At 36.9% G+C, this 27,546-nt stretch overlaps 5 protein-coding genes and 1 long non-coding RNA gene across 9 annotated transcripts; 5 read left to right on the forward strand and 1 right to left on the reverse strand.

Annotated features, from left to right (window-relative positions):
* Positions 1 to 1,870: 1,870 nt before the first annotated feature.
* Positions 1,871 to 2,915, forward strand: LOC148071338 (uncharacterized). The gene is made up of 3 exons (XR_015712934.1): positions 1,871 to 1,948; positions 2,172 to 2,194; positions 2,616 to 2,915. It is a non-coding gene; the product is annotated as an uncharacterized LOC148071338 (long non-coding RNA).
* An 860-nt stretch (positions 2,916 to 3,775) lies between these two features.
* On the forward strand, positions 3,776 to 10,386 carry crbn (cereblon). Of its 2 annotated transcripts, none has more exons than XM_087801442.1 (11): positions 3,776 to 3,870; positions 4,070 to 4,182; positions 4,273 to 4,475; positions 4,896 to 5,045; positions 5,812 to 5,953; positions 6,578 to 6,640; positions 6,708 to 6,792; positions 6,895 to 7,010; positions 7,983 to 8,047; positions 8,118 to 8,249; positions 9,721 to 10,386. In XM_087801442.1, exons 1-11 carry the CDS (start codon positions 3,798 to 3,800, stop codon positions 9,902 to 9,904), a joined length of 1,326 nt encoding a protein of 441 aa, XP_087657568.1. In that variant the 5' UTR covers positions 3,776 to 3,797; the 3' UTR covers positions 9,905 to 10,386. The 2 variants fall into 2 exon arrangements, with proteins under 2 accessions (XP_087657568.1, XP_087657569.1); XM_087801443.1 differs by having other exon boundaries at positions 3,786 to 3,870; positions 4,073 to 4,182.
* Positions 10,387 to 14,047: 3,661 nt separating this feature from the next.
* Positions 14,048 to 16,357, reverse strand: LOC148071340 (vasopressin V2 receptor-like). Its single transcript, XM_087800285.1, has 2 exons — positions 15,514 to 16,357; positions 14,048 to 14,256 (listed from the first exon to the last, which is right to left on the reverse strand). Exons 1-2 carry the CDS (start codon positions 16,355 to 16,357, stop codon positions 14,048 to 14,050), a joined length of 1,053 nt encoding a protein of 350 aa, XP_087656411.1.
* An 864-nt stretch (positions 16,358 to 17,221) lies between these two features.
* vhl (von Hippel-Lindau tumor suppressor) lies at positions 17,222 to 19,356 on the forward strand. Of its 2 annotated transcripts, XM_087801359.1 has the most exons (4): positions 17,222 to 17,376; positions 17,438 to 17,606; positions 17,680 to 17,802; positions 18,939 to 19,356. In XM_087801359.1, exons 2-4 carry the CDS (start codon positions 17,462 to 17,464, stop codon positions 19,082 to 19,084), a joined length of 414 nt encoding a protein of 137 aa, XP_087657485.1. In that variant the 5' UTR covers positions 17,222 to 17,376; positions 17,438 to 17,461; the 3' UTR covers positions 19,085 to 19,356. The 2 variants fall into 2 exon arrangements, with proteins under 2 accessions (XP_087657485.1, XP_087657484.1); XM_087801358.1 differs by having other exon boundaries at positions 17,222 to 17,606.
* A 133-nt stretch (positions 19,357 to 19,489) lies between these two features.
* LOC148071342 (uncharacterized) lies at positions 19,490 to 21,141 on the forward strand. The gene is made up of 6 exons (XM_087801360.1): positions 19,490 to 19,801; positions 19,861 to 19,939; positions 20,001 to 20,049; positions 20,126 to 20,197; positions 20,257 to 20,379; positions 20,812 to 21,141. The coding sequence occupies exons 1-6, from the start codon at positions 19,746 to 19,748 to the stop codon at positions 20,865 to 20,867; spliced, it is 435 nt and encodes a 144-aa protein (XP_087657486.1). The 5' UTR covers positions 19,490 to 19,745; the 3' UTR covers positions 20,868 to 21,141.
* A 300-nt stretch (positions 21,142 to 21,441) lies between these two features.
* On the forward strand, positions 21,442 to 27,150 carry tatdn2 (TatD DNase domain containing 2). 2 transcript variants are annotated; one of them, XM_087801356.1, is made up of 7 exons: positions 21,442 to 21,604; positions 21,937 to 22,199; positions 22,924 to 23,277; positions 23,339 to 24,223; positions 24,286 to 24,413; positions 25,641 to 25,824; positions 26,937 to 27,150. In XM_087801356.1, exons 2-7 carry the CDS (start codon positions 21,939 to 21,941, stop codon positions 27,075 to 27,077), a joined length of 1,953 nt encoding a protein of 650 aa, XP_087657482.1. In that variant the 5' UTR covers positions 21,442 to 21,604; positions 21,937 to 21,938; the 3' UTR covers positions 27,078 to 27,150. The 2 variants fall into 2 exon arrangements, with proteins under 2 accessions (XP_087657482.1, XP_087657483.1); XM_087801357.1 differs by lacking the exon at positions 21,442 to 21,604 and having other exon boundaries at positions 21,884 to 22,199.
* Positions 27,151 to 27,546: the final 396 nt, after the last annotated feature.

A 27,546-nucleotide genomic window follows, 5' to 3' on the forward strand; every position in this document is an offset into this window, starting at 1 on the left:
AGCGCTCGGCAGGCCACATAATCAGTCATCGTGTGATTTGCGCCTGGGCAAACGAAGCAGACATGTGTGTCTCCCCTCTTCAGGGAGTCTTAGCACTTCATGCACACACATTTGTTCACTTCAATTTTCATTCGCCATCATTACATTTCACTGTCAGGAGCTTTCTGCTGAGTTGTAAAGGAGGGAGTGCGGCGGGTGTTTCCCGCCTTTATAGGAAGTGGAATGCCCCAAGCTGGGTGGCGAGTTCATTAAGCTTTTTCAGAGAACAGGCGGGGCCTCGAGGATAAACCAATAGTGAAGCGGTTAGAGGGCGGAGAACCAATATAAAGTAGAACCATCAAACACAGAGGTAGAGAAAGAATGTTTTCTGCAGTGTTAAACTAGAGACATGTCTTTGTCAAATACAACACCAGGTTTCTCAGGCTTAGTTTGACAGACTGAGTTTCGGTTTTTCCACATTTAGCTGCAAAGTTCTCTCATTAAGCCACTGTTTGATTTCTAGCAAACAATTGACTAAGTTCAGCCTCTGGGGTTCAGTTGGATCTAAAGAGCAGTAAAGCTGGACGTCATCAGCAAAGATGTTGTAAGAAACATCAGGAAATCTCTGAATGATTTTACCCAGGGGAATCAAGTACAGCAAAAACAGAACTTTGAGTGACACACAACAGATCCGGTGATTCAGATCTTATTTGATTGGCAGATACACTGAAACTTCCCAGAAAGGTATGAGGAGAACCACTGTAACACAGGCTCTGGCAGTCAATCAATATACTTTATTGATGTCCATAGAGAAATCTCACAGAGAAATTCAACATGTGGTGCAGCGCCGAAAAACTTTTATTGCTCTTGAGTCACATGGGGGGAAAGGTTGGGTGGTGGAAAAAAAAGTGTCAACTCTACTCTATTCCTGAAGGGAGAGCAGTGCAGGGATATCAGGAAATATCAGCCAGAGTTCCATTTTTAAAGAAGGTCAAACAAAGTCAAATCATAGATCCGTAAGGCTTGAGGCATATCCTATGAGAGATGATCATAATATTAGTATAAATATTTGTGAAAAACAACTTTTTTAACAGTCAATAGCAGGCGCTGCAGGAAACATAAGTTTGAGTGAGTTTATATTAAAGGATTTTATAGGTCAAGTGACTCAGCCTCACATGTCATCATGAATGGTAATTCAAATAATAACATCAATTAAACATCACTAAATACTTTACCCCTGACTTTAGGTATATCTCTAGTTAAAAAGAGTCCAACACTGCTTACTTTATGTAGTAAACATTCCCAACCGTTTTAACATTTTCAGAAATATACTAGAATAAAGTATTGACTGGTTGAATTGAAAATGCGACACAATTTAAAAAAAATCATAACATGTAGAATATTTATATTTTTGTATGTCAAAATTAATGTGTAAAAAATAACAACCTAAAACCCAACAAATTCCAGCTTTTAAATATATAAATTATTGAATAATTTAACAAAAAGAAACATTTAAATAAATATAAATTCAAGTTTCATTCTGATGCCACAACTTTTACATTTTATAATGATGAATCCAAATAAATAGGGGCGAACTTTCAAACCTTTTTTTTTTATTTTTTTTATTAAATCCACTATAATATAGCATTTATAATGCAATGAATACTGATTTGTATTTAAATAAATGGACTTTCACTGTTATTTCGATCGTTTTAAATTATTTTTTCTCCAAAGCTTTCAAGTAAATATTAAAAGCAAAACTATGATAGTCAAAACGTCGTTTGATCGTGACGTCATTGTAGGTATAAATGGCGCGCTCTGCTGCGTCACTTCCTCAATCCACTGATCATCTCGCTCTGAGGTAGATATAAACGCACCTCGTTTTCACACTGTTTTCTGAAAGTTTCTGAAGTTTATTTAATACGATTGTTTCTTCTGAACAGGTTCTTGCCACGCGATGAGAGCAAAGGTAAATGCTTTAAACGTGTCTTGCTGCAAACTAACATATGAAAGACTTTGACTTAATTGATCTGAAAGTGTTGAAACTTAACTCGCTTAACATCTATTTTGCTGTACGTGACTTTATTTCGGTGTTTTGTATTGGTTTGAAACAGTCTCGCTTGTCGTGCTCTCATGCTAAAAACTAATGTTCTATATTTCTCATACATTTAACATGTGCTCTTTTCTTCTAGTGGAAGAAAAAGCGCATGCGCAGGTAAGAAGCTGTTCAGTAAGACGCGTATGATCGATGTTTTAATTTATATTAATATTGCTGTTTTACAGATGCGTATGAATCCGCATAATTGTTAGTCCAGTTCTAATGAACAAAACATGATGTAATTTTTAAATTCGTAGACATTTTTTAAGCATGGTAATCTCAAACTTTCTACTTTGTTGGCTTTAATCACCAGCTGATGCATTTCAAATATAACTATGTCCAGTGATGTTGGCACAAAACAGGATTTTAATTTTTTTAGTAAAAATAAAATGGGAATTGATTGTGGAAAAGCGAGACAATCCCGAAGGCTGCCAAGATTTTAAATTGTTTACTGAAAACCGACCATCTGCCAAGATTTAAAACCTGCTTGAAGATAAGATGTTGGTGAAAACTGCAGTGATTCCATTTTTCCAAACAGGCTGAAGCGTAAAAGGAGAAGGATGAGGCAGAGGGCGCGCTAAGCGTTCTCATCTGAGGGTCCCGGTCACCATCATAACGTACCCTTGAGGACTTGTCTTGAAGAACCGCCGGCTGAAAGGGAAGCCTTGCATGACTGAAGAACAAGAAACCCTTTCCCCTGCACTGAGATCCATCATTCAAAATAATGGACTGTTCACTACAGAGAACTCTTTGTGGCGTTGCTAAAAGGAACCAGATCAATGGATTTATTTGTTTAATTCCTTTGAACATTATGTGAATAAAAACCCTAAATATTGAACTTGAGTGTCGTGGATACATATGAATGCTTGGCGTTGAGAAAAAACTGTTTACCTTGACCCAGAGGCAACACAAGGGTCGACATGAGAAATGGCCCTTATTAATATCTAGAGGTCCAACATTTGCACCATTCACAAGTTAATGTCACCATTATATTTACGGACTGCTTTAGATGAGAATAAATGAAATTAAGGAGGGGAGAAATGGCTTAAAGCATTAAAGGTGGGTTTTTTTTTTTTCTTTTCCCCTAAAGTATTTTAAATGTAACTTTTCTAGTGTCTGATTTCTGGAATCAGGATAGGAATTATAAATCTTACAGATGTCGGCCTCAAAATCAGGAAGGCTGGAAATGACGTCTGAAAGTAATCAAACAAATTGTAGTGTAATAAGACTTTCTGATTTCCAAAATGATCAATGGGTTTTCTACCCAAAGGCAAAAGCCACTAAAATCTTTATGGGGTTTAGTTTGACTTACCTGGATCTAAAAATGACTCGACATATTGAGTCGAACCTTATCAAGGTAGATCAGTGCCGTCAGAATATCAAATGGTTTCATTTAACATTTAAAATGGAATGTTGAATTTATTTTTCATTAAGTTATTTAATATTTAAAACAAACTTAATTGATCCCTCTGGAGATCTCCTTATGGAAATTGTTTAATTTTTTTTTCAACATTTAAACTCAATATTCTGAGGCGCTTATTTACCTCCATGACACCTGGTCAGGTGAGGAAGGATAACTCGGGACATAATATCAAATTTGATCAAAATTCCAGCCTTGTACAATAAGTCATCTGTGTCAGAGGGGGGCGCACACGAGTTACCGCAGTGCTCCTCGTGATATAGTGCGTAGAAGAAGAATCGTCACTGTAAACACAGGGCTATGGCTGCTGAAAGGGGCGGAGAAGGAGCCAATATTGACGACAACATGGGCAACCAACTACAGCTTTTACCAGGTAACTCGCTCTACACGTTTTAACACAACAAATCTACCCATTTATTCGTCTTCTAGCTTCTAGTATATGTTTAAAGAGCTCTGGTAATGGCTGACGTCTATTGTGACGATCGTTCTCTGTTCTGCTCTAGTCTTTACATGTTGTTTATAAAACGCGTGTTTTGGTTCAATGATCCACAATCTATACATCTTTGTCACAGCAGAGAGCGAGGAGGAGGAAGAAGGTGATATGGAGACAGAAGATCGAGACAAAGAGACGACAGAGAAGGTTAAAAACATCAACTTTGACCCCAGTCTACCCACGTCTCATTCTGTAAGCTACTTTCACTTTCAGTTCGTTGCCCGGTTAACCATTGTTACACAGTCATGGTTCATCTGTGACATGCTTTCCTTCGCCACTCAGTACCTTGGTTCTGACATGGAGGAGTTTCATGGTCGAACTGTCCACGACGATGACAGCATTCAGACCATCCCTGTGATGCCACACACGGCTGTCATGCTGTTGCCCGGACAGACTCTCCCTCTGCAGCTGTTCCGCCCGCAGGAGGTCAGCATGTTGAAGAGTGTCATGCAGAAAGACCGCACCTTTGCTGTGCTGGCTCACAGGTACATCAAAACTGCCAACACAACATGTCTCCATTTATTCTCCCGTTATTGCGCAACAAAATAGATGTAATAAAACATTTTCTACTAGAGGGGGTCAGAGTTCTTGCTGCAGAGTTTTGTATTAACTGCAGACGAGACAGATCCTTCTTGTTTAGACACCAAAATAAACTGTTACAAGAGTCTACACGAGAAAAGTCTAAGTAAGGTTTCCTCAGTGGCTCAATGTAGAGACTTGGGAAAGCAGTTGTTTCAAATGCAGTCGTACTGTCAAGAGTTGGGTTTTCACGTTAGTTGCCTTTAATTTATAAATTAATTCAAGTCCTGAAATGACATGTTCTAGTTGTCTCTTTTTATTTAATTGATCTCTTTATTTAATTTTCATGTCATTGTTCTGATGACTTTCTTTTTAATTTCCCTCAGTGATGCCGGTGAACCGGACACAGGGTTCGGAACCACAGCAGAGATCTATGCATATCTGGAAGAGCAAGAGTACGGCATTGAAACGGTCAAAGTGAAGGCAATTGGGAGGCAGCGATTTAAAGTGCATGAGATCAGAACTCAAGCAGATGGGTGAGTTTCCACACGGCTCAATGCAACTCCAGTGTATTCAGTTTTGATGCAGAAATATAGTAACAGCATAGTTGCAACATTCCTGCTTACACTGCTCACAGATTTAAGAAACAAAGCTAATGTTGTTTCATTTGTTTTCATTTGAAATCAGGCAGTTTTCTTGTTTTTTTACCTCTGCTCGGAAAGAACAATTTTCTGATCTTTGCATGGATTAAAATCTCGTCCTTCACGTGTAATATATTTGAGCTCCACTAGAGGGCAGGTGTGCCATTTAAATCCATTTATATATATTTTTTTCTATTAATGGTTGCGTGCATTAAATTAAAGCAAATGTTTTTATTCATATTTTTATACAAATATATCATTAACCAAGCACCACAATGTATTCTGACACATCATCAACATATATAATCAAACAATTTTAGTCAAACAAATCAACTATAGTCAAACTATTTTCAAACATAATAAAATAGTTTTCAATTTTAATCAAACACTTTTTAACTGTAATCAAACAATTTTAACTGTAATCAAACAATTTTCAACTGTAGTCAAACTATTTTCAAACATATTAAAATAGTCTTCAATTGTAATCAAACCAATCAAATCTTGTTCTTCATCTCATGTCTAGAAATATTTACCTTCAGAGACGATAACATCACATTGAGCCTTGGATTGGATCTGACGATGATCTGTGTTTCATCTATTCTTGTCAGTCTTGTTTTGTTCTCATGTCTTGTTATCATTCCCTTCCTCTCTCTCTTCCCAGGATCAGACAAGCGAAAGTGCAGATCCTTCCAGAACGAATTCTTCCAGATCCACTGTCTGCAGTGCAGCTCACGCCCCTCTCCAGACTCCACAGCCACCCCTCCCCCCCCACCGAGAGCAGCCAACAAACACAACCACGACAGGTCAGGCCGGGCTCTGGTTATCATCTTAATATACACACCTGTGAAAAATCTGATCCTCTCACCAGTGTTGTCACCAGTCATCTGACTCCTCAGTGTTTTTTAATGTTGAAACTTTGTCTTTTTTTTTCTTTATTGAAATGTTTTTTTTTAAGAATTGAAGCATTTTTTCAAGTAATTAAATTAAATAATTTCAATATAGAAATGTTTAATTTGTTTCTATTGAAAATTGAAAGTGTGATTTAATTTTATTTTATACTCTTTTGGTTTTGTCCAGGACTTTTATACCAACATTTTATATATTATTTAAAAAGCTACAAATCAATTTGTTTCTATAGTTTAAAGTATTACAATTTAGAATATATTTGTGTAAAAAAACTTTCTATGAATAAATTATTGAATTACATTTTTCAACTAAAACAAATTCAACCTTTCAATATACAAATGATTGCATTCAATTATTTGAAAAAAAATATTAATTTTTTATTAAAACAATTTACATGGTTGAAAATATAATATGATTCAATATTCTCAAGAGTTCTTGGTCAGTATCTTCTTGACGGTCAAAAGTTTAGATCAAGCCACAGACGAACCTTAAATTAAAGATCTGCTTCTTGTCGTTCGCAGCACAAGCTAAACTGTGCCAGCATGACACCTTGGCCACCGTGGGTCTACTCGCTGTACAACCCTGTAAGTGACACGCAGCCATGCATCCCCTCGAGCACGTGCTCACTCCAGTCCTGTTGTTGCTACACAGGAGCTGCTCATGACCAGAGTCAGGCAGCAGCTGCAGGAATGGGGCGACAACCTGGTGGTGGACTTTCTCCCCGCGAACGCTGTCGGTGAGACTGTTTGTTCTCGATGAATCACAGACGCACGTCTGTTTGTGTTTGCACCGACTTCCCTTCCTGCCTTTTTCGTGGCTCACGCCTGGCTTCTCTCAGACTTCTCTTACAGGGTCGCAGCATTTTTGCCCATAGATGATTCTCTGCGGCTCCAGCTCCTCAAGATAGGCAGCGCCATTCAGAGGCTTCGCTGTGAGCTAGACATTATGGACCGGGTACGATCTACGAACGCAACACACATGTGGAAGTAGATGGAAGAAGATCAGTGCCATATTGAATGGTGGCATTTTAACATTTAATTATTTTTTAATTATTTAATTCACTTAATTACTTAACTTCACTTAACTTTATTAATTGAAATTGTTTTTATTTTTAATTTATATATTTTTAATCCAATATTTAAAAAAAAAAGTTGTCCATGTAGATTTTGATATTTTAATTCCAATAATACATTTTATACTTTTTTTCATAGCCTTTTAAATTCAATATTAAAATGCTGATATAATGGTGCCAACTTGAATCAATTGTTTTACGCATAGTTTCTTATTCCAATAATTTAAAAATATGTTTTCTAAATTCATTTTTTTTAATTTTCTAACCTTATTAACTCAATATACAATCATGGTGTAGTTTTGCATTACATTATTGTTTTTATTTTATTTTTACTAATAAAGTTCAATATTTTATTTCCAGTAATTCAAGCATACATTAAATTTGTACCTTTTTAAATATAATCTTAACTTGTTGACATTACTATAACAACCTTTGTTTTTTGAATGCAAATAGCTACGAAATAAATATTTTTACAATTTAAGAAAATTAAGGGTAAAATCAAAATTATTCATCTAAAAATAAAAATTAAATGTATAATTTTTTTTTAAATTTAAATATTAAACAAAAACAATTGAAACTTTCAATTCATTTTTATTTCAATAAAGTTATTAAATGGTTAAAGAAAACAACGTTTCAATAAAGAGTAATGAAACATTAATTTAATTATTAAATATTCTGATGCCATTGATATCCTTTTGTGAACACACACGGTGTGAAGTTGTGCGTTTGATCCTCTTCAATAATCCGTCTGAAGATAACAACACTCTTTAACTCCTCTTATCTTTCCTTATCTTATTGTGTTAAAGATGCTCAAAAACCTCCAGAATACTAACTACAGTTGTTCTTCCTCTCAGTGCACGTCACTGTGCTGCAAACAGTGCAAGGACACACAAATCACCACCAAGAAGGAGATCTTCAGGTGAAATAAGTTCTTTTTTTTATATATATATTTTATTCATTGTGGTGATTTCATGTTGTTGTTATTGCAGCTTGTCTCTGTACGGGCCCATGGCTGCGTACGTCAACCCTCACGGTTACGTCCACGAAACTCTGACGGTCCATAAAACTGACAACCTCAGCCTGGTTGGTCGACCGTCCACCCTGCACAGCTGGTTTCCTGGGTAACGCCTTTCTTATCTAAATCTCAACACGCTTACCGTGATGACTCTTTTTTTATTGAGGTAAAAGTAGTACAAATAAAAACAACATTCTTCTTAAAATTATAATGATATAAAAATGCTTCTCCTCGTTGGTCACATCGAGGGAATCAAATAAACGTATTAAACTTCACGACAGCTTGAAGACGTACGAGAAAAGAATGGCTAAAAAAAACTTGATTGTGTATTTACTATTGTGTAATAGTCGTGTGGGTACTTCAATAACACTCCCCTAGAAACCGTCAACAATAGTTCCACCATGGACGTAACTTTCAATTCAATAACACACACAATAACTTTATCTATTTTTTTTTTTTGATATAGACGTTAGATATATTTATACATTAGGTATTATTACTAATTATACATTTTTACTTCTATTACATATTTTACTAAAACTATTCGTTACTTAAAGTTAAATAATGTGAAAATCCAACTCTTTTGCCTCACTCACAAATATTGAAGTCTTCCTCTCCAAGAAGCAGTAAGTCCCTCATCATGACCATGTTTTATTTTATAAAGTTCTACCCCGTCTGAAATCTCAGCGAACAAGAGGTTACGAGAGCGGCATCTAATATGACGTTTTAAAAGTCTTCACTCAGTTCACCTGACTAATCAAGCCCCGCTTTGTATATATAAACGAGTCCCTTGGAGGCGTAGACTTCCAGGATCGATGACGGGCGGTGACAAACCTTGATGTTTGAACAATCCCAGCAGAGTGTCTTTGGTTATGGTAGACAAGTGTCAGCTCTAGGAAAACTAATAGTTTTCAGTGGACGGGGCTTAAGATCATTTTCTAATGTAAATATTTAATAATCAGAAAACGTTTATTGCAAGTGTTGCATTTTAATTAAAAGAGAGTTTCAATTTATAAATAAAGTTTACATTTTTTTCTTAAATGGACCTGCAGCAAACGCCATCCATTAATAAAAGAGAACCTTCGTTGAGAGATTTTACAGCGTTGGTTCTTTGATTTCTTGTTTAATTTACCCACTTCCTGTCAGCAGGAAACAGTTGAATTATTTATCCAGGTAACGGCTTTTTATCTGGATCTTCTGGTGAATGATACCTTGTCTTCTTTTTGATGCCATCTTTCAAAGTTTCCATGTTTCTATTTAAAAATAGAATATACAATATTTTACTTTTACAGAATATTCATTTATAACCTAATGAAATAATTTGAGTTGAGTCTCTGTTTTGTTTTATTTTTAAGCCTTTTTTAAGCCTTTTCCTTTTCTTTCCCTCTGTCTTCAGCTTGAAAGAGTCACAATGTTTAATAGAAAGAGAATAACGCAACATTTTTTGAGTGTCTCCGCCACCTCTTTTTATTTAAAACATACACATGCATGAATAATAGCTACAAATCGTTGAGATGGGAGTTTCCATGTTACATTTGTGTTGTTTAAGATTCCTCAAATGTCTTCTCCTCCCTCAGGTATGCGTGGACCATTGCTCAGTGTCGAACCTGCAGCTCTCACATGGGCTGGAAATTCACGGCCACGAAGAAGGACCTGAAACCTTCTCATTTCTGGGGTCTGACCCGTTCGGCATTGCTTCCTCGCATCCCCCAGAGTGGCAGCGAGGACGGATTCGAGGGCTTGCGCATCCTCTGCCTGTGAACATGGAAACATCTCATCCTGATATTTAGGACCCTTGTAGCCCCCCTCCCTCCTCCAACTCCTGATTGCTTTCAGTAATCAATACCTGACACTCGTCTGTCACCGCTGGCTGCAAATCCACAATATTAGCCCAAAGGTCACGGGGATGTTGGATTTAAAAGGGTCGGCAGGAAGTAGTCGGAGGTGCCTCTTGAAAACTGCTGGAGATCCAGGTGGGACTGATGATGCAATGATTGTCTGCAGCTCTCGTGTCCGTCTTCACTGATTCAAAGCTCGTCTGCACGTCATTTCCAAACCCTCTCTTGTGTTCGGGTCCATCAGCTGGAGTAGAAAGTGCTGAATGACAAGTGATACTTTGGAACTTGGACCCAGATCGGATGTATTTTTTTAATCAGGAAAATTAAGTATAATCACATCATTGTGTGGCGGTCAAGTGATTTTTATTGTGATCAGTATTTATGAAATAAACGACTGATGCTACAGTTTTGTTTCAGATTGAAAATGTTGCAACATGATTTATTTATTGTTGGGTTTTAACCCTGGACGTGTTGGTGATTGTGGATATTGATCCGCTTCAGTGTTCCGGTCGTCAGTTAAATTTGATAATTTATTCCAACATTGCAGGAGTATGACCAGGAATTAGAACGAGAATGAGAAAGATTATCATCTCTGACTTCTCTCTATCGCTGTTTCCTACGTAACTTCCGTAAGTCCCTAAACATTAAATAAATAAAGTTACATAAAGAAGTATTCTCAACATTTTTTGTTAGATATTTATTAACAAGATTCGACCTCGCTTTTTATAATAATGAATTACTTTTCAACTTTAATCAAACAATTTTCAACTATAATCAAACAATTTTCAAAATAAAATCACAATTTCCAACTGAAATTCAACAATTTTCAACTGTAATTAAACAATTTTCAAAATAAAATCAAACAATTTTCAGCTATAATCAAACAACTATCAACTTTAATCAAACAATTTTCAACTGTAATCCAACAATTTTCCACTGTAATCAATAACTTTTCAACTATAATCAAACAATTTTCAACTATAATCAAACAATTTTCAACTATAACCAAACTTTTTAAACTGTAAAACAATTCAGCAGTCTGGTTAAAGGCAAATCTTGATGTAAGTAAGTAAGTAAGTAAGTAATATTTATTTATATAGCGCTTTTCGAGACCAGGGTCACAAAGCGCTTAGACAATCAAACAATACTCAAAAAAGTACATACTTCAAGATCAAGATAATACTGAGAACAACACAGGAGTTCGAGAAATTCAAGGAAAAGCCTGAACAAATAGAAACGTCTTAAGGTGTTTCTTAAAGGAGTCAGTAGACTCCATCAAGCGCAAAGAGAGAGGAAGATTGTTCCAAAGCTTAGGAGCAACAGCCTGAAAAGATTTCTCTCCTCTGGTCCTGAGCCGTGTGCGTGGAACCATAAGTAGATTCTGATCCACAGACCTCAGAGCCCGAGCTGGGATGTAAGGCTGGATCAGATCAGTGATGTAAGGAGGAGCCTGACCATGAATAGCTCTGAAAGTAAGAACCAGAATTTTAAAGTTGATCCTGAAAGAAACTGGAAGCCAGTGAAGAGTTTTAAGGATCGGAGAAATGTGAGTTCTCCTACTTGAGCGGGTCAGAATTCTCGCTGCAGAGTTCTGAATCAACTGCAGGCGAGACAGCTCCTTCTTGTTAAGACATGAAAACAAACTGTTACAATAGTCCAGACGAGAAGAAACAAACGCATGGATTACAAGCTCCAGATCATGTTCCGACAACATTTTCCTAAGTTTAGAGATTTTTCTCAGTTGAAGGAAACAGTTTCTGGTCAGTTTTCTGCAATGTCGAACAAGAGACATGTCTTTATCAAATACAACACCCAGGTTTCTCAGGCTCAGTTTGACAGACTGACCTAAGTCACCCAAGTACTGACTCAACCCTGGAATCTTATCATCAGGAGCAATCACCAGAGTTTCAGTTTTGTCCACATTTAGCTGTAAAGTGTTTTCACTCAGCCATTGTTTGATTTCTAGCAAACAATTGACTAAGCTGTTCAGCCTTTGGGGCTCAGTTGGATCAAAAGATGTCTCTTACAAATGTTGTTCAGGATTTGAAGGTGAAAGTTTTTGTTACAAGACAAGAATAATAATAATAATAATAACAAGAACAACGTTTATTCTTTGTTATCATAACTAGAATCAAACAATAAATCATGGTTATATGGTTTACTAATCAGAATTATCAATTAATGGTTGGAAGGGTTTGAGATTTCAAAATAATCTTCAATTCTACTCAAACAGGACTGCAGTCTTCTCCCTCAACATGCCTGCCTTCTGTCCGTGTTCAAGCCGTGACAGCAGACCTTCTTAAACACACGTGCAAATGTCTCCTAAAAGGAATGTGTGGTTTTGTAACAGTGTTTCAACAGTCGCATGGACTGCGTTGATGAAACTTTCATTACCTTATCTTCTGTCATCTGACGGATCGACTAATTCGATCTGATGCCCAATAATTACACGTCCGACATCCGTGTTTGTTTCCAAGTTTGACAACGGAGGAAATGTCAGGTCGTCTGTTTGGATGATTTCTTCCCTCGCACATTAATAACCAGTGTGGCTGTGTAAAGGTCACAAATGTTGTATAATACCAGTTTATCGTCTCTCACCTTAAAAGAGCTGAGCCAGAAGCATCGCTCCTGATTTACTGGTCGATGTATGTCATTAGTTTTGTCTACCACAGGTACATGTTAGAGACGAAGTGAATACATGAACCAAACAAAAGAGGTTTGTGCTAATAAAATGAACCAAAAATGGTTTATGTCACCTAGAGGTTCTAATTAAGGCACCCTTACTTATGGTGCCAATGCCATGCTGAACTCCCATGATGCATTTCAGCAATAGATGGATAGATATAATAATAAAATATACTGAAACATATGTATAAAAAAAGAAAAAATATATATGTATAATAAAATAAAGAAATAAAAATAAAGAAATATTAAAATATATATATATAAATCGTTAAAAAGAATGGGATGAGTCTGTGTCATGTGTGATGCAGGTTGAAGAGTCTGATGGCGTGTGGGAGGAATGATCTCCTCAGTCTTTCAGTGGATCATGACATTGACAGCAGTCTGTCACTGAAGCTGCTCCTCTGTCTGTCTATGGTGCTGTGAAGAGGATGGTGTGGATTGTCTATGATGGACAGGAGCCTGTTGAGGGTGCGTCGCTCAGCTATGGATGTCAGACTGCAATACTGCTCTCCAAGGCTGATTGGTTGCCACAATATTATTATCACTTATCTGACCCTTAAATATTGTTAAAATGGTTTAAATCAATGAAAAACGCTGATTGATTTTCTGCTCTTTTCACTTTCCTAATAAATATAATTGTTTATTTATTTGTTTTTTATTAGTACAATTCAATTATCAAATTATTCATAGTTGATTAATTTAGCTCCGTGTGATTACAAATGGTTCACAGTCTTTGTTATTGTGTAAAGTTTACTCTTATTTAATAAATATTCATAAATTGCGATCAGTTTTTACAGGACACTCTGATGCTGCCCCCGCGACCCTACCTTAGAAGTGTGGATAGTTGTCTATTGTGTGTGTGTGTATGTGTGTATGCGTGTGTCTACGTGCGACCTCTGTAGAATGGCTGACCTTTCCAGTGTCGGCCCTAGCTCTCTCCCTATGTAGCTGGGACAACTGTATGAGATGGACTTCAAGTCACATGTATTATCTCATTGGTTGTTGAAGCATGTGTGTTTACCTCAGCACAGAAATGACACAGATGTTTGAGTCAACTTTATTAACAAATAAAGTTCTGGTCTACAAACAAATAAATATGAATACATGTTTATGATAATTATAAAGTATTAACCAGAGTTTTGTCATTTCTAATAAATTAGACAAATAATCTCGTTTCTGTCTGATGCTCAAGGCAAGAACATTGAATCATTTGAAGATTCATACAGTAAATCTGCTTCAAGTGAACCAGGTTTGAGGGTAAAAACACTATCAAATGATAAAAAAAACACATTCATCAAAGCAACAAAAGATGTTCCTGGTTACACCAACATGTTATTCTACAGCACCTTGTTGTCTCTCTGGATCCACACTGTGGTTCAGTTCATTTGGACTCTGAGGCGTTCTTGAAGCTCATGTACAGAGTCCTGACCAGCCTGAGCTCGTCGTGGCTGGAGCTGCTTCTGTGCAGACGCCTCAGGCACAGACGCGCCAACGGCTTCCTCGGACAGTGTCCGCTGAACAGCAGGTAGATGCAGGGGTTGGCGCAGCTGTTCAGGCTGGACAGCAGCATCAGGATGGCGAAGGAGGCGTCTGACAAAAATAACATGGGGTGAAGTTACTGCTGGAACAATTTGTGCAATAATCAATAACTTAAAATAAAACAGATTTTTTTCCAGATAAAGAACACAAATGGAATAACCGATTGTCAAATATAATATAATATAATAATTAAAACAAGAACGATAAACAGTAGAAATAGTGCAACACGCTACATAAGTGATAGATAAATGGAGTTAAAAGACTTATTAAACATTATATTTATTATTCTTATTGACTTCAGAGGGCAGGAAGGAGCGGTTTAATCTCTCCTTCCTGGCACTGAAGGTGAATATATTTAATATAATAATACTGGTAAATGGATTGATATATAATTATATTGATGGTTATTATTATGTAGTTTATATTTCTTATAAAATATATTACTATTTTTCAGTTTTTTATTCATTATCTGTAAGGAAAGATAAATATTTTTCGTTGTTTTTTAAAATACCTTACAATTTGTTTTTCAATATTATTTAGACTATTTTGTGCTAAAATATTACACAAGAATAAATTGAAAATACACACCTGAAATCCTGAACAAATTTGTTTTACACGTGCACATATTTTATATATTTATGTATGTATGTATATTATATTGATGATCATTACTATGTAATATATATATTATTGCATTTATATTTTTCAGTTTTTATTCGTAATCTAGAAAACAGTTTTTTTAAATATTATTTTATATTATTTAGATTTAGATCCTGTACACATGTGTCTTACACACATCATTTATATAAGTATGGATATATACATATATATATATATATATATATATATATATATATAAATATATGTACAAGTATATATATAATGTATATAATATATATCAAATATTGCATTTATATTTGTCAGTTTAGTTATATCCAAAAGTACTTGCCATTTATTTTTCTAATTATTTGTATGAGTTGGAAACAAATATTAAAAGGAAATAAATAGAAAATAGATTCGATTGATAGATAAATCTCATTCGGGAAATTGGTTATTAAATACAAACTAATAAATCCCGTACACACAGCTCACATTACCTTTGTGTCAAGTGGTCATATTACCCTGATAAAATACACTTCTTACCTTTAAAGTCTGATTTCAAGTATTTATTTTTGTTAAATCAGTTTTATTCAAGGGTATCAGAGCAAACAGTATATATTTCTAGCGGAAAAACAAACTTGTTTTATGATATTGAGAAAGTGAATTACAAACTAACTTTAGTGAAGGTGCTTCTGATCTTCTACTCACTCTCTGTGGGCGCGTGCGTGTCCCAGGCTGACCACAGCTGGACCGTGAAGAAAGGAGACCAGCAGAGCACGTAGACCAGCACGATGACCACCGTCATCATCAGAGTCCTGACCCTGGCTTTGGACATCCCGTCCGCCCCGCTGGCTCTGGAGGGCTGGGTCAGGATGGACCCTCGGTGAGGACCAGATCTGCGCAGCAGGTTGCTGTGGATGGCCCTGCAGATGCGGACCTGACAGAAGACCACCACCGCCACAGGGACGACAAAGATGACCAGGGTGATCCAGGTGATGTAGGTCTTCAGCCCCCACGGCTGGATGAACTTCGCCCAGCAGTCGAAGACTCCAGGGGCGACCTCGACCTGGGAGAAGATGAAGACCTGCGGCAGGCTGCCCAGCAAGGAGAAACCCCACGCCGCGCACACGTGCACGTTGAGTCGGGAGCGCGCCCGCTGGAACTTGACCATGGGGTGACACACGGCCTGGTACCTGTCGATGGTCATCGCCACGATCATGTAGGTGGAAGAAAACATGCCCAGGACCTGCAGGTACTTGACCAGGCGACACACCGGGTCGGGTCCTATGAAGCGGTCCGTGATGTCCCAGATGAGCTGCGGGCACACCTGGAAGAACGCGACCACCAGGTCCGCAACGCACAGGTGGAACACGAACACCCGCATCCGGGTCATTTGTTTGCGTTGCCTCCAGAGGAGAAGCAGGAGGCCGATGTTGAGCAGCGAGGCGCCCGCGAAGATCACACCCAGGAGGGCGATCTCCACTCGGGCCAGACCCTCGTCTCTGGCCGCGACCCCCATCTCCAGCAGTCCACTGTCATTGAGGGGGAGCATCGGGTCTGAAGAGGGGTCGGGGTGAATAAAACGGCCAAAAAAGAGCCCAAAAAGTTTGGAAGAAAAAAAGCCATAAAATGATGAACAACTTATTATATTTGTTTCTACACTTAATTATTGTTATTTAACATTAAAATCTTTTTAAAGAGAAGACATCTCTTCGACGCTCTTCAGCTTTCAGAGGGTCGTTGACTCACCCTGGTTTATAAGGGGGTGAATCTAGGAGGAGCTTCTTACAGTCCTCACCCTTCCTGCTGCAGCTCAAGTCAGACATGATGCTCACAAACAAATAGTTTAGGATTTTGTCAGAAAAAAAACTCAAGTTGCAGTTTAATATTTGATTTTTTTTTTTATTCGATCATAATCAATTATTTATTATAGACTTGATGAAATGCCCTGTGCTGCCCCCCACCGGGGAAAAGAGAGGTAGAGAAAAGAAGAAGTAACTTCAGGTGGATTATAGGACTGACTCTTTCAATTGTCGAAGGAGCTGAAATGCAGGATATCAAACTTATTAAATGTGGTGTAAACTCAAATGAATTTTCACCTCCTTTAACTTACAATTAATAAAAGGAGCCGCAATTCAACAAATCTCACTTATTTAGTATGTAATAATCCTGTACTTACTTACTATATTATTGTATTCTAATTGAATATTTATTTATATGCCATTGTATTGGTAACATTATTTTTGATTGATTGTGTTTATTTTATTTATCTACTCATTTCATTCGTATTATTTCATTTTTATATTCTGTTATGCAACCACAACAAATAATAAATCATTTTGATTCTGATATGTGATAATGAGTCATTGGCTTGTCTTCGTCAGCAGAGGACGCTGTTGGGATGAAGGTTGTTGAACTTCCGCTTGTGAGGAAGAAGTAAACACAACGAGAAGATCGGAAAACAAACTACTTTTTATATAATATATCAACCCGTTTGATATAAAACACAGTGACGTTCCTCCAGGGGTGTAGTTGTATGTTGTCAAGAGTAGACAGCCAGAGAGAAATAAGGTGAGAATTTTAACTCGCAGTGTAGCGTGAGTGATAGGAGGCTAATGTAGCTATGCCTCAGGAGGCTCTTCCTCCGGTTCGATCCATGAACAGTTTGATTCCCGTCACTGTTGTCTTCTGTAATCGAACCTCCCGTGTGGTCCGACCCATCTGGATCAACTACCGTGGAGAACCAGTGCCATACCAGGACCTTCAGCCTGGAGCTGGCAGGCGCATGACCACGTACGCAGGTGTGTATTTCTTATGTTACTAAACACATATTACACGTTGAATGCTGCGAAAAAAAGTTACTTGGTTTCCTAGGTCATCCTTGGCTGTTCAGGGACGCGGACAGTGATGACCCACTGATGGGGAACCGCAGACACGTATTCGTTCCTCAGGAGTCGGATTCACCAAGCCCTACATTTTTAAGTATCACCATACCAGGTAGTTATCCTTGTGTTTTATACGTTTTTAAACACTCTAAAGCATTTCTGGATACATTTGCATGATGGAGTTAAACTAAGGCAGAGTATTGTTTTTTAGAAATCTAATAATAAACAAATGAAAAAAGTGTTTTGTAGATTAAAATTGCGTCGATCAGAATCAGAAACAGCTTTATTAGCCAATCTTTCTTTGGCTCTTTGTGTGTTTAAGGAATTCGACTTATTTGTGCACACAGGGGGAAGACAATGTTGGAAGTAGTTAGAAAACCAAAAAAATCAATGTTGTGGCAATACAAGTTTTTGATTCTGATTCTGAATCAAGAAGTAGTGAAGTTAAGTCTGTGCACATTTTAGAATGTTGATGGCAACACTTTATTTATGAATTCCCAAAGACAGTTTATTATTATACTTATTGTTTTTATCTTTTTTTTTAAACAAGTTTTTATTTTTCATCATTGTTTATCATTTTGCAATTTACCAAATTGTTCAATTTTTTTGTTATTTATTTATATATTATATCATCAATAAGACAATTATAAATGATTTAAAGAAAATTATATCAAAAATATTTTATCACAATATATTTGTTTTCTTTTTTCTTGTCTTGATTTTTGTCTGGGTTTGTATTACAATAAAATAAAAGGTGACAAATTTCTATTCATCAAAACTTTTTTGGAGAAAAATTGAATTGCCCACCACTAACTAGGCACTTTGCAAAAAAGTAGTTGTGTTTCGTTGTTTAAAAGTAATTTGTTTGAATTTTTCTTTATTATTACAAAAATAAAAATAAAAACATCATGCCTGGATATGATGTGACATTTATACTAGAAATAACAAATGCGTAATATGCCCTTGTATGACCTTGTAACAACATTCATGAATGTTAGTTTCCTTGACTGAAAACACAACATTAAATTACTACAAATTACCTCAATATTTTCTAAAAAATTCTAATTCAAAAAGTCTATATATCTTTGTGTCTATTTGATTTATGTTTCTGTCGACTTCTTTCATCTGTTTGGTATATTTAAGGACTCTAACCCCTCACTTCCATCACTTTATATCGTCACAAAACAATGTTGTTTCACGATGCATGAAAGTATTTTCAACAACCTGATCCTACGATGCTTGATGTAGTTCACAGCCTCAAGGATCGTGCGCTGCAGGTTGTTCGGCTCCTTGTAAAGCCAGACGACTATAGCAGGCTGGAGATCGCAAGATGTCTTATCGAAGAGCTTCAAGATCGACCCAGCCTTCAGAAGGATCTCCGTAGACTCGTGTAGGTTTTGAGCTTTTCCTCAGGGGGAGTCCAGGGTCAAGACGAATGATTCCAGGAGCCTGGAGTTTCTTTTCCACTATAGTTGCAGCTAGTGGTTAAGAAATTGTACATACGACAAATTTGAATTATTATATAATGTGAATTATAATAACTTGATCTGCGTAATGTTTTTTGCTTTTAAATTCATTTGCCACTTTGTCCTGTGGACCAATAACAATTTGCTGAACAAGCCAAAAAGATTTTAATGCAAATCAATAAATGGTATTTTTGTCTGCCCTTGTTTGTCAATGTTTGATTCACCATGTGTTCTTATTAACATCTCTCTACACCTGAGTCATAACAAAGGGTAATAATTAGGCCTTAGTGATGATTTTTATGCATTCAAAGATCAGAACATTGTATTTTTCTCTACAGCGGTTTCTTTGTAAATATAAATTAAGGAAATCAAATTTAACATTACATTAATCATCGCAATGCAATTAAAATTAGTTTTTTCAGGAAGCTGAACAGGCTGTGAGCACATTTGCATGTCGATTTAAGAGATTATGTTCTATAATTAAAGACTCATTTTTGCGTCACTGTGCTTCTTGTGGGTCCATTTGTTGCTTGGAGACAGAGTAACTTGACCCAGTTGGACCGTGTGAGCTGCGGCAGTCGAACGAGCGATGCACAACAAAGAAAAGAAACAAAAGTCGGACCTAAGTCGTTTCCGGCACGAGCAGTAAGTTGTCATTTCAGAGCTTGATTGATTGACAGATTCATTGAATGTGTTGTTCCTAGCATGACATTTTGGCCTCAGAACCACCCAGTCATGTTTCCTCATGTCTATACAGACCACTGGAGCAAAATGAAAACAATGGTGAGTTGAAATAGAAAAAGGTTAATCGTTTACTTATTGAAATTTCTTTCTGCTTTTTAAGACACAATATTATCTGGCTTCACTCCCCATGTCTTTGCTGAAGGACAAAGGTTTGCACAATATATTGCTGTTCATGATGTTAACGATTAACTTGTGTGTTTTATTTTTCTTTAAATAAATACACAGCATCTCTCCCTTCTCTGACTCACAATGAGGTTTTAGAAAACATACCAGCTGCAGCACTGGTGCAAACAAGAGGTATGTGAAGTATAGTTGGAAATTATTGCTTCATTTAAACCTTTTAATTTTTTCTGAAGACTTGCATCATAAACCAAGGAGGAACCATCATGTTGCACAAAACCTGCCTCGCTACAGGAACGAGTACAATGATCGGGCCAGGAGGGGCTTCTGCTACTGGCTGCTGGAGAAGAAACCATCTTGTAAGAAACATAGTACAAACAAAAAACAGCTGATTTTAGGTAGAAATATTTTGATGCAACATTGTAGAATTGTGTGTTCATGTTTATGACTAATGAGACATTTTTCTGTACTTATTTTGAATTATTTAAAAATGAAAATACCCTAGAAAGTGATTATTGTGAAAATATTATGAAGTTACCAAGTGGATTACTTTTATAAGACGAATGTGTAGATCTACTGTAGTAAAACCACTAGACCCACATTTGAAATCCGATCCTGATGATCTTCTTCTTAATGGCCATTCATTATTAACATCATTAGATCAGATACACAGCACACACACTTTTAATAGGGAATAATGCCTATAAGGAGCAGTTAGTATGTTGCAGGCTTATGTTTGAGTTGGTTTCTGAAACACTGATGGATTTTCTTTTGAATTACTCTTCTTGCAGGTAAAGGATACAGCTTGGGAGCCTACAAAACAGCCCTCGGATTGCCAAGAGTTTGAAAAGAATGACACAATTTATGCACGTTTTAATTTGAAAACCAAAAGCTATTAAAAAAAAATCTAAACATAACATGGTATCTGTTTTTCCCCATCCCTTTTAAAATCTCAATTTAACAAGGAATTCTTATTTATACTTAAGTATTTGAAGATAAATTATTATCTTAAGATTTACTAGATATATCAGGAATATTCTCTGATACGTTTTATCTGTTTTTTTTTCTCTCCCCATTTTAAACCTTTTTTTAATCCTCTGTTAATAAAACTGATGGCTAATAAAGGCAATATTGTGTTCTGAACTTCATTTATCATTATTATCGGAGACTGGTATAGCAACCAAAACAAAACATTTCACATTATCTGCCTCCTGTATTAATATTTTATTTAAAAAACAAAACAAAACAGAACAGTAAACATTATTGAATAAAAATGTGTTACTGTAATACAAATTTGTAAACACTTATTTTTTTTATTTTATTTTATTTTATATTATTTTCAAGCTGGAATATGTTGGTAATCACGCGATGTTTAGCGCGATCTCGCAGAGCACCTGATTGACGTCGTAGCATCACTTTAGCTCCAACTGGCGTCAACGGCTAAACCTGGAAGCTTGGAATTGAAATTACTACATTTTCCACGAAAAATGTAAAGTCAATATACATTTAAATACAGCTTTTTTATCATCTAATTGAAGGAGCTGCTGGAAAAGTGACAAGGATCTCGAAGTTGACCGACAACAGGTAGTGAAAAATCAACATCAACGTTTGGAGCAGAAACTTTGACATACTAGTACTGAATGTTATTTATTTAATGTACCTAACATATATTAACTTACATTTTTAACTTTTCTCATCTAATCAATGTAATTTGTTGTAATAATTTAAAGAATTAATTGAAAAGTTATATTTATATCATTGAAAGTTTAATTTAATTTGTTATTTATGTATTCTCTAACTGCTGGGAAGTGAATTTTTTATCATGAACTTAAATGAATAACTGTTTATGATAACAAAAATTAAACAACTCCTTTCCAACAAGTCTTTTTTTTAATCATTCATCTTGTCTTGTGCAGCCATGGACGTGGACGAAAGGACAGTAACATTCAGGCGGCGACATACAGCGGTCGCTTCCCCTTCACAGCTCCAGGAAAGTCCACAGACGCCATCTAGGTGGGATGAACCTTTGGACGCAGAGGTCAGTGGGTCTCCAGGACCATCTGCTTTTGGATCTCTGAGTCTAGAAACTCCAAAAAGAAAGGTGACGAATGCGGACATGCGTTCGTCTGCCAAAGTGAAACTGAAGAGACTCTCCAGGGAAACCTTTGAGTCACTAAAGGTAAACAAACATTAGATATTATTTTCTTATTTTAGTTTGATTGACATTTACAATTTTCTTTAGATTGACAGTCCACAGGACAGTAAAAAGGCAAAAATAAAAACTTGATGAAATATTGTTATAAGCCAACTACTTTTCGCTCGTATGAAAAAAGAAGATCATAATTTTTTGCCTTATTTCTAACAGGGAAAAAAAAGGAGGTTCATGGGAATTACCAGAGAAGGTTTTCCATCTAATTTTTTAATATTTTTACAAAATGGTTTGACAACAACTTTTTACAGTAACTAAACCAGACTTGTAAAAAGTTTGAACCCGCATGTGGACTTAATTATATATATATTTTTAAATAATATTGACTCTTTTTTTTTTGTTCAGAATCTTTTGTTCCTCATTTGTCATTTTCACAAGTATTGTCGTCCAAATGAGTGGAAAAAAAAGTTTTGAAATCTCAAAAATACATGCTAAGTTATGATCTACATAAACGTACATAATAAAATATATAATGAAGTTATGTACAACTGAATAGTATATTAAACTTGTTTTGCAATTTAAAAGTATAATTTCAATTTGTTGTATTTTTCAGCATTTTATGTATAATAATTTTGACATATCGAACTTGTATAAATATTTAACATTTTCACATTTACACCAATTTCCTTTTTTCCTTAGTGGACCCGGACAACAGTCACAGTATTTAAGGAAATGACTGATAGTTCTCTTGCAGGTTGAGGATAATCCTGCTCTGCGCACACCTTCACCTTCACCTTCACCTCAGTCTTCGGTCTCAAAAACGAGCAAAAGGACACCTGAGGAGGGATCGAAGGCGATCTTTAGATCAGCGTTGTTGGCTGCTCTGGACAACACTAAGCCAAAAAGGAGACTCTCGAACCAGGCGTCTCCCTCTCCTCCCCCATCCACCCCAACCTTGGTAGTGGCTTCCAGTTGTTCTCCAGTTAAATGTCCCCCATCACCTAATTCTGAGGGTATCTTGACCAACAATGGAGATCCTGATGAAGACCAATCGGATCATGTTGTGGAGTCTCTTTCCAGAAGTTTCATGACGCGGCCAGAGGAGAAGGTAAGTGTATAGATTTCATCAAAGATGATATTATATCCTGCTGATCATCTTGACTATCCAGAGGTGGTCGTATGAAGGAACATCCTCGCAGAATGACTCCAGAACAGAAGAGTTGACCTCCACTTGGACTCCAGAAAATGTTCCCAAACCTGAAGAGTGCAACTCCTCATACGTCCCTCTGTATGTTTCAAGATCTCCCACAGCACTTTTGGACTACTCCGCAGACTGCTGCAGTCCCGGTCCTTCCTCAGGGAACACTCCTGAAGCTACAGTGTCGTCACATGACTCCCACCCCGAGATCAAAGAGAAGGTTCCTGAAGACCTTCTGTTTTCACCAGGATCACCTGGACAGTCAAGAGCTCACGATGAGAATCCTTACGTCTCACCTTCGACGAATCTATTCGACCCATTTTCGTTAGGACTTCAGTCCAGCAGAAGAGCATCAAAGTCAGAGCCTGTGAACAGACGCGCAGCTTCCTGGTCCGGCTCCCCCAAACCGTCGCCCGGCCTCTTCAACAGAATCAACAATAAGAAGAGGTTTTCGTTGGGCGGTGAAACGACAGCAACTAGAGTCTACTCACAAGAGTTCGGGTTCATCGACACACATTGTCATCTAGACTTTCTCTACAGAAAGCTGAACTTCAAAGGAACATTCAGGCGATTCAGGAACGTGTACCGGGACAGTTTTCCTCCTAACTTCCAAGGTTGCATTGCTAACTTCTGTAACCCGTCCACCATGGTGAGGGAGTCTTTGTGGCAGGGTTTACTGGCTGAGGACATGGTTTGGGGGGCTTTTGGATGCCATCCTCATTTCTCCAAGAACTACTCCGTCAACCAGGAGGAACATATACTGAGAGCCATGCGGCACCCCAAAGCAGTGGCGTACGGTGAGATCGGCTTGGACTACTCGCACAAAAACTCCACAGATGTCAACCAGCAGAAACGGGTAACAAAACAGTCTGATTGGTCTAAAACCAGGAGATGATCAATACTTTTATTTCTATATAGGTGTTTGAGCGACAGCTACAACTGGCCATCGGCATGAAGAAACCTCTGGTGATCCACTGCAGGGACGCAGATGACGACCTGCTGCAGATCATGAAGAAGTGTGTCCCCTCGGATTATAAAATCCACAGGTTTGTCAAACCATTGACTTGTATCGTTGTTTTGGTGACCAGGTTTGGTCTTGTTTAGTTGAATTAGAACCAACTGCTCTTGGCAACCACTTTGACCTTGACATCTTATTTATTTATTATGACAGAAGTCCCTTGGATCCTTAACCTTTGCCATATCCTAGGGTCAAGGTGACCAGAAGGCCCGGGAAAAAAATGTGTTTGTGGTATCCCTTGTGTTGTCTCTGGGTCAAGGTGACCCGAAGGCCCGAAAAAAAAAAGAGTGTTTGTGGTATCCCTTGTGTTGTCTCTGTGTCAAGGTGATGACATGCACCACTACATAAGTATTTCTAGAAGCCAGGGAGTTCGTTTTGGGCCTTCAGGTCACCATTAAATAAATGAATTGAAAAAAAAAAGCCTTAATCGGCATCAGAATGTCTTGAAAATGTGAGCATGTGATAAAAAGGATTCATCAGTTTACAATCTCTAAAATATTTGGTAACATTTATTTATTCCTTTTTTTTTTGATCGTTGACGAATTGACCTGAATCACAATAAAACTAACCAAACACTGCACTGCAGCAGTTGCAGCCATGACCTGGAGCGGATACACATTGTGGTTCTTTTTCAACATGGTTAGCAACTTCAGAAAGAGGTGTTTGCCCTTGATCATTTTATATATGACTGAAAGCAGTACCGTGTATTTTTTGAGTTTATGTACAGTATATATGTATTATAAAATGTCAAATTATATTTAAAAAAGTCTTGAATTATTTAACTGTAGGAGCCCTGTATCATTTATGTTGGTACTTTTTTTCAAAATCATAGGATTTCCCGTCATTGTATCCAGTTTGTGCAATCATTTTAATGAACATTGATGTTTGCTGATGATGAAGTGATTTGAATGGGAGGAGTTGGAGGAGAATCTGGAGATACAAGGAAGTAGAATACATGAATATCTGAAAGCAGATCAGTTCAGGTATTAGAAAGTAAAGGGATATATTCGAGATATTTAGGGTGAAGAGGGTGAAATGGCTATAAGAATAGTTGAAGAAGCTCAGGTGTTCATGGGGAGCAATGAATAAACACAAGATAATAATTCATAGACACCTCAGATTTAGTCAAAGTTTAAAAGGACAGAGTAAAAATTATCCAAAAATGGACATGATTTTTGACTCCAAAAACTGACCTTTTTTGGAGAAGAAAATGAACGAAGAGATTGTGACTCTCTCATCTGGTTGTGTGTTCCAGGCATTGTTTTACCAACAGCTATGATGTCATCCAGCCCTTCCTGGAAGCGTTTCCCAACATGTATGTGGGATTCACCGCCCTCATCACATATATCAAAGCCCGGGACGTCCGTGATGCCGTTCGAAGGATTCCTCTCAACAGAATAGTGGTGGAGACCGACGCACCGTATTTCCTGCCTCGACAGGCGAGTTCTTGTTCCATCGAAACCATATTCTGCTCTCGTCAGCATGTGCGTTTATTTCTTCCCTTCACGTCTATGTTGAGCGGCACAGCAGCTCGTCATAACAGCTCATGACCATTTGTGTCTTTATAGAACATGGCGGGTGAATGTGAGGCCACAGAAGGAACACTTGACTCATCATAAATATTATTCCACATAAATACATTTGCTTCATAGGGTATTAATCACAATAATTCAGCTAGTATTCCAATATTGCAGCAGCAATTAATTGTAATTAAATAGTTGTGTCAAGTAATCCATTAATAAATAACACCATTGCATGATCCTGCCAATGATTCATTTAAAAGTAAAAAATAATATTTTAAGTCCAGAAAACGCCACTGCAGTGAAGCTAAAATGATCCATTTTGGATTCAGTGTGTCATCCAAGACTTGCATTTACTCGTGTGTCATTGTCATTTAAAATAGTATTTTTCTCTGTAGGCAGACACATGAGTTGTTGAATGGTAAAGTAAAACGATAGGGTTTTTTATCATGTGATACAAAGCATTTTTTATACTTCTTTCAGTCAGTTTTGGATGTGTTTTACTCAGTAATGTCTATTTTGTCGAGCTCAAAGAATCATCGACGTACAAGGAGAATCTTCTGAAGCAACGTTTATTTATTTAGGTTTAGTCTCATTGTGTCCCTTTCATCAGTTCCAGTGAAAAAAATATATTTATTTTTTTATAATTGGAAACTATTAAACAAAGAAACCAACAATTTTCAACTGTATTCAAACCATATTCAACTATAATCAAACAATTTTCAACCATCATTAAACAATTTTCAACTTTAATCAAACAATTTTCAACTATAATTGAACCAATTTTCAACTGTAATTTAAAAAATGTCCAACTGTAATTAAAAGGAATTCAGCTGATCAGACAAGATACTGATTAAAAAGGAGCATAGAGAAGGAAACTTTTACTATTATTTCTTTATACACTGAACAGAATATGTCCTCATACTATTATTTATGTTACTCTTATATGTCATTTATTATGGTCTTAACCCTGATGATGTGATTTAAAAAAGATTTGTACTTTTTTAAGGATGTTTTTTGTTTTTTTACAGGTGCCAAAAAAGGTGTGTTTGTTCTCCCACCCTGGCATGGGAATCCACACACTGGAGGAGATGAGCAGTCTTAAAGGAGAAGACATGAACACAGTTCTTGCAACGCTGCGTAACAACACAACTCAACTCTACGGCATATAAGATTTAGTGAAGGCGTACACAAGAATGCTAATCTAGTTTGGTGGTTGAGATTTTAGAGCGATTTTAAATATAAAATGAGAACAAACAAGATAAATAAAAAGAATGTTTCTGAAAATATATGACATGGCTTTGTTTAAAAAAACATGTTTTGACTTCTAAATACTCGGGCTATATAGGATTATGGACACATTGACTTTGATCTGGATACCTGGATTTGCCAGACACCCAGATTCAGAAAAGGAAGTTAAATCGACGCTCACTTGCTCAGACGTGCTTGAGGCTCATCTTCTAACCAAGAACAGGTGAAAATAAAAAGCACTTAAGCAGGAGAGAACATTGAGCGAGAGTGTCTACTAATGAACCTGCATCACTCCTCTAGTTCAGTACGTGGAGAACAAAAAAACAAAAACAGGTTAGTAACCCATTAGTTCAATGAATGCACCAACATCAGCGACGTCCAGTAATGGAG

The sequence above is a fragment of the Callionymus lyra genome, chromosome 10 (genome assembly GCF_982586985.1).
Source record: "Callionymus lyra chromosome 10, fCalLyr1.hap1.1, whole genome shotgun sequence".
NCBI classification, from domain to species: Eukaryota; Metazoa; Chordata; class Actinopteri; order Syngnathiformes; family Callionymidae; genus Callionymus; species Callionymus lyra.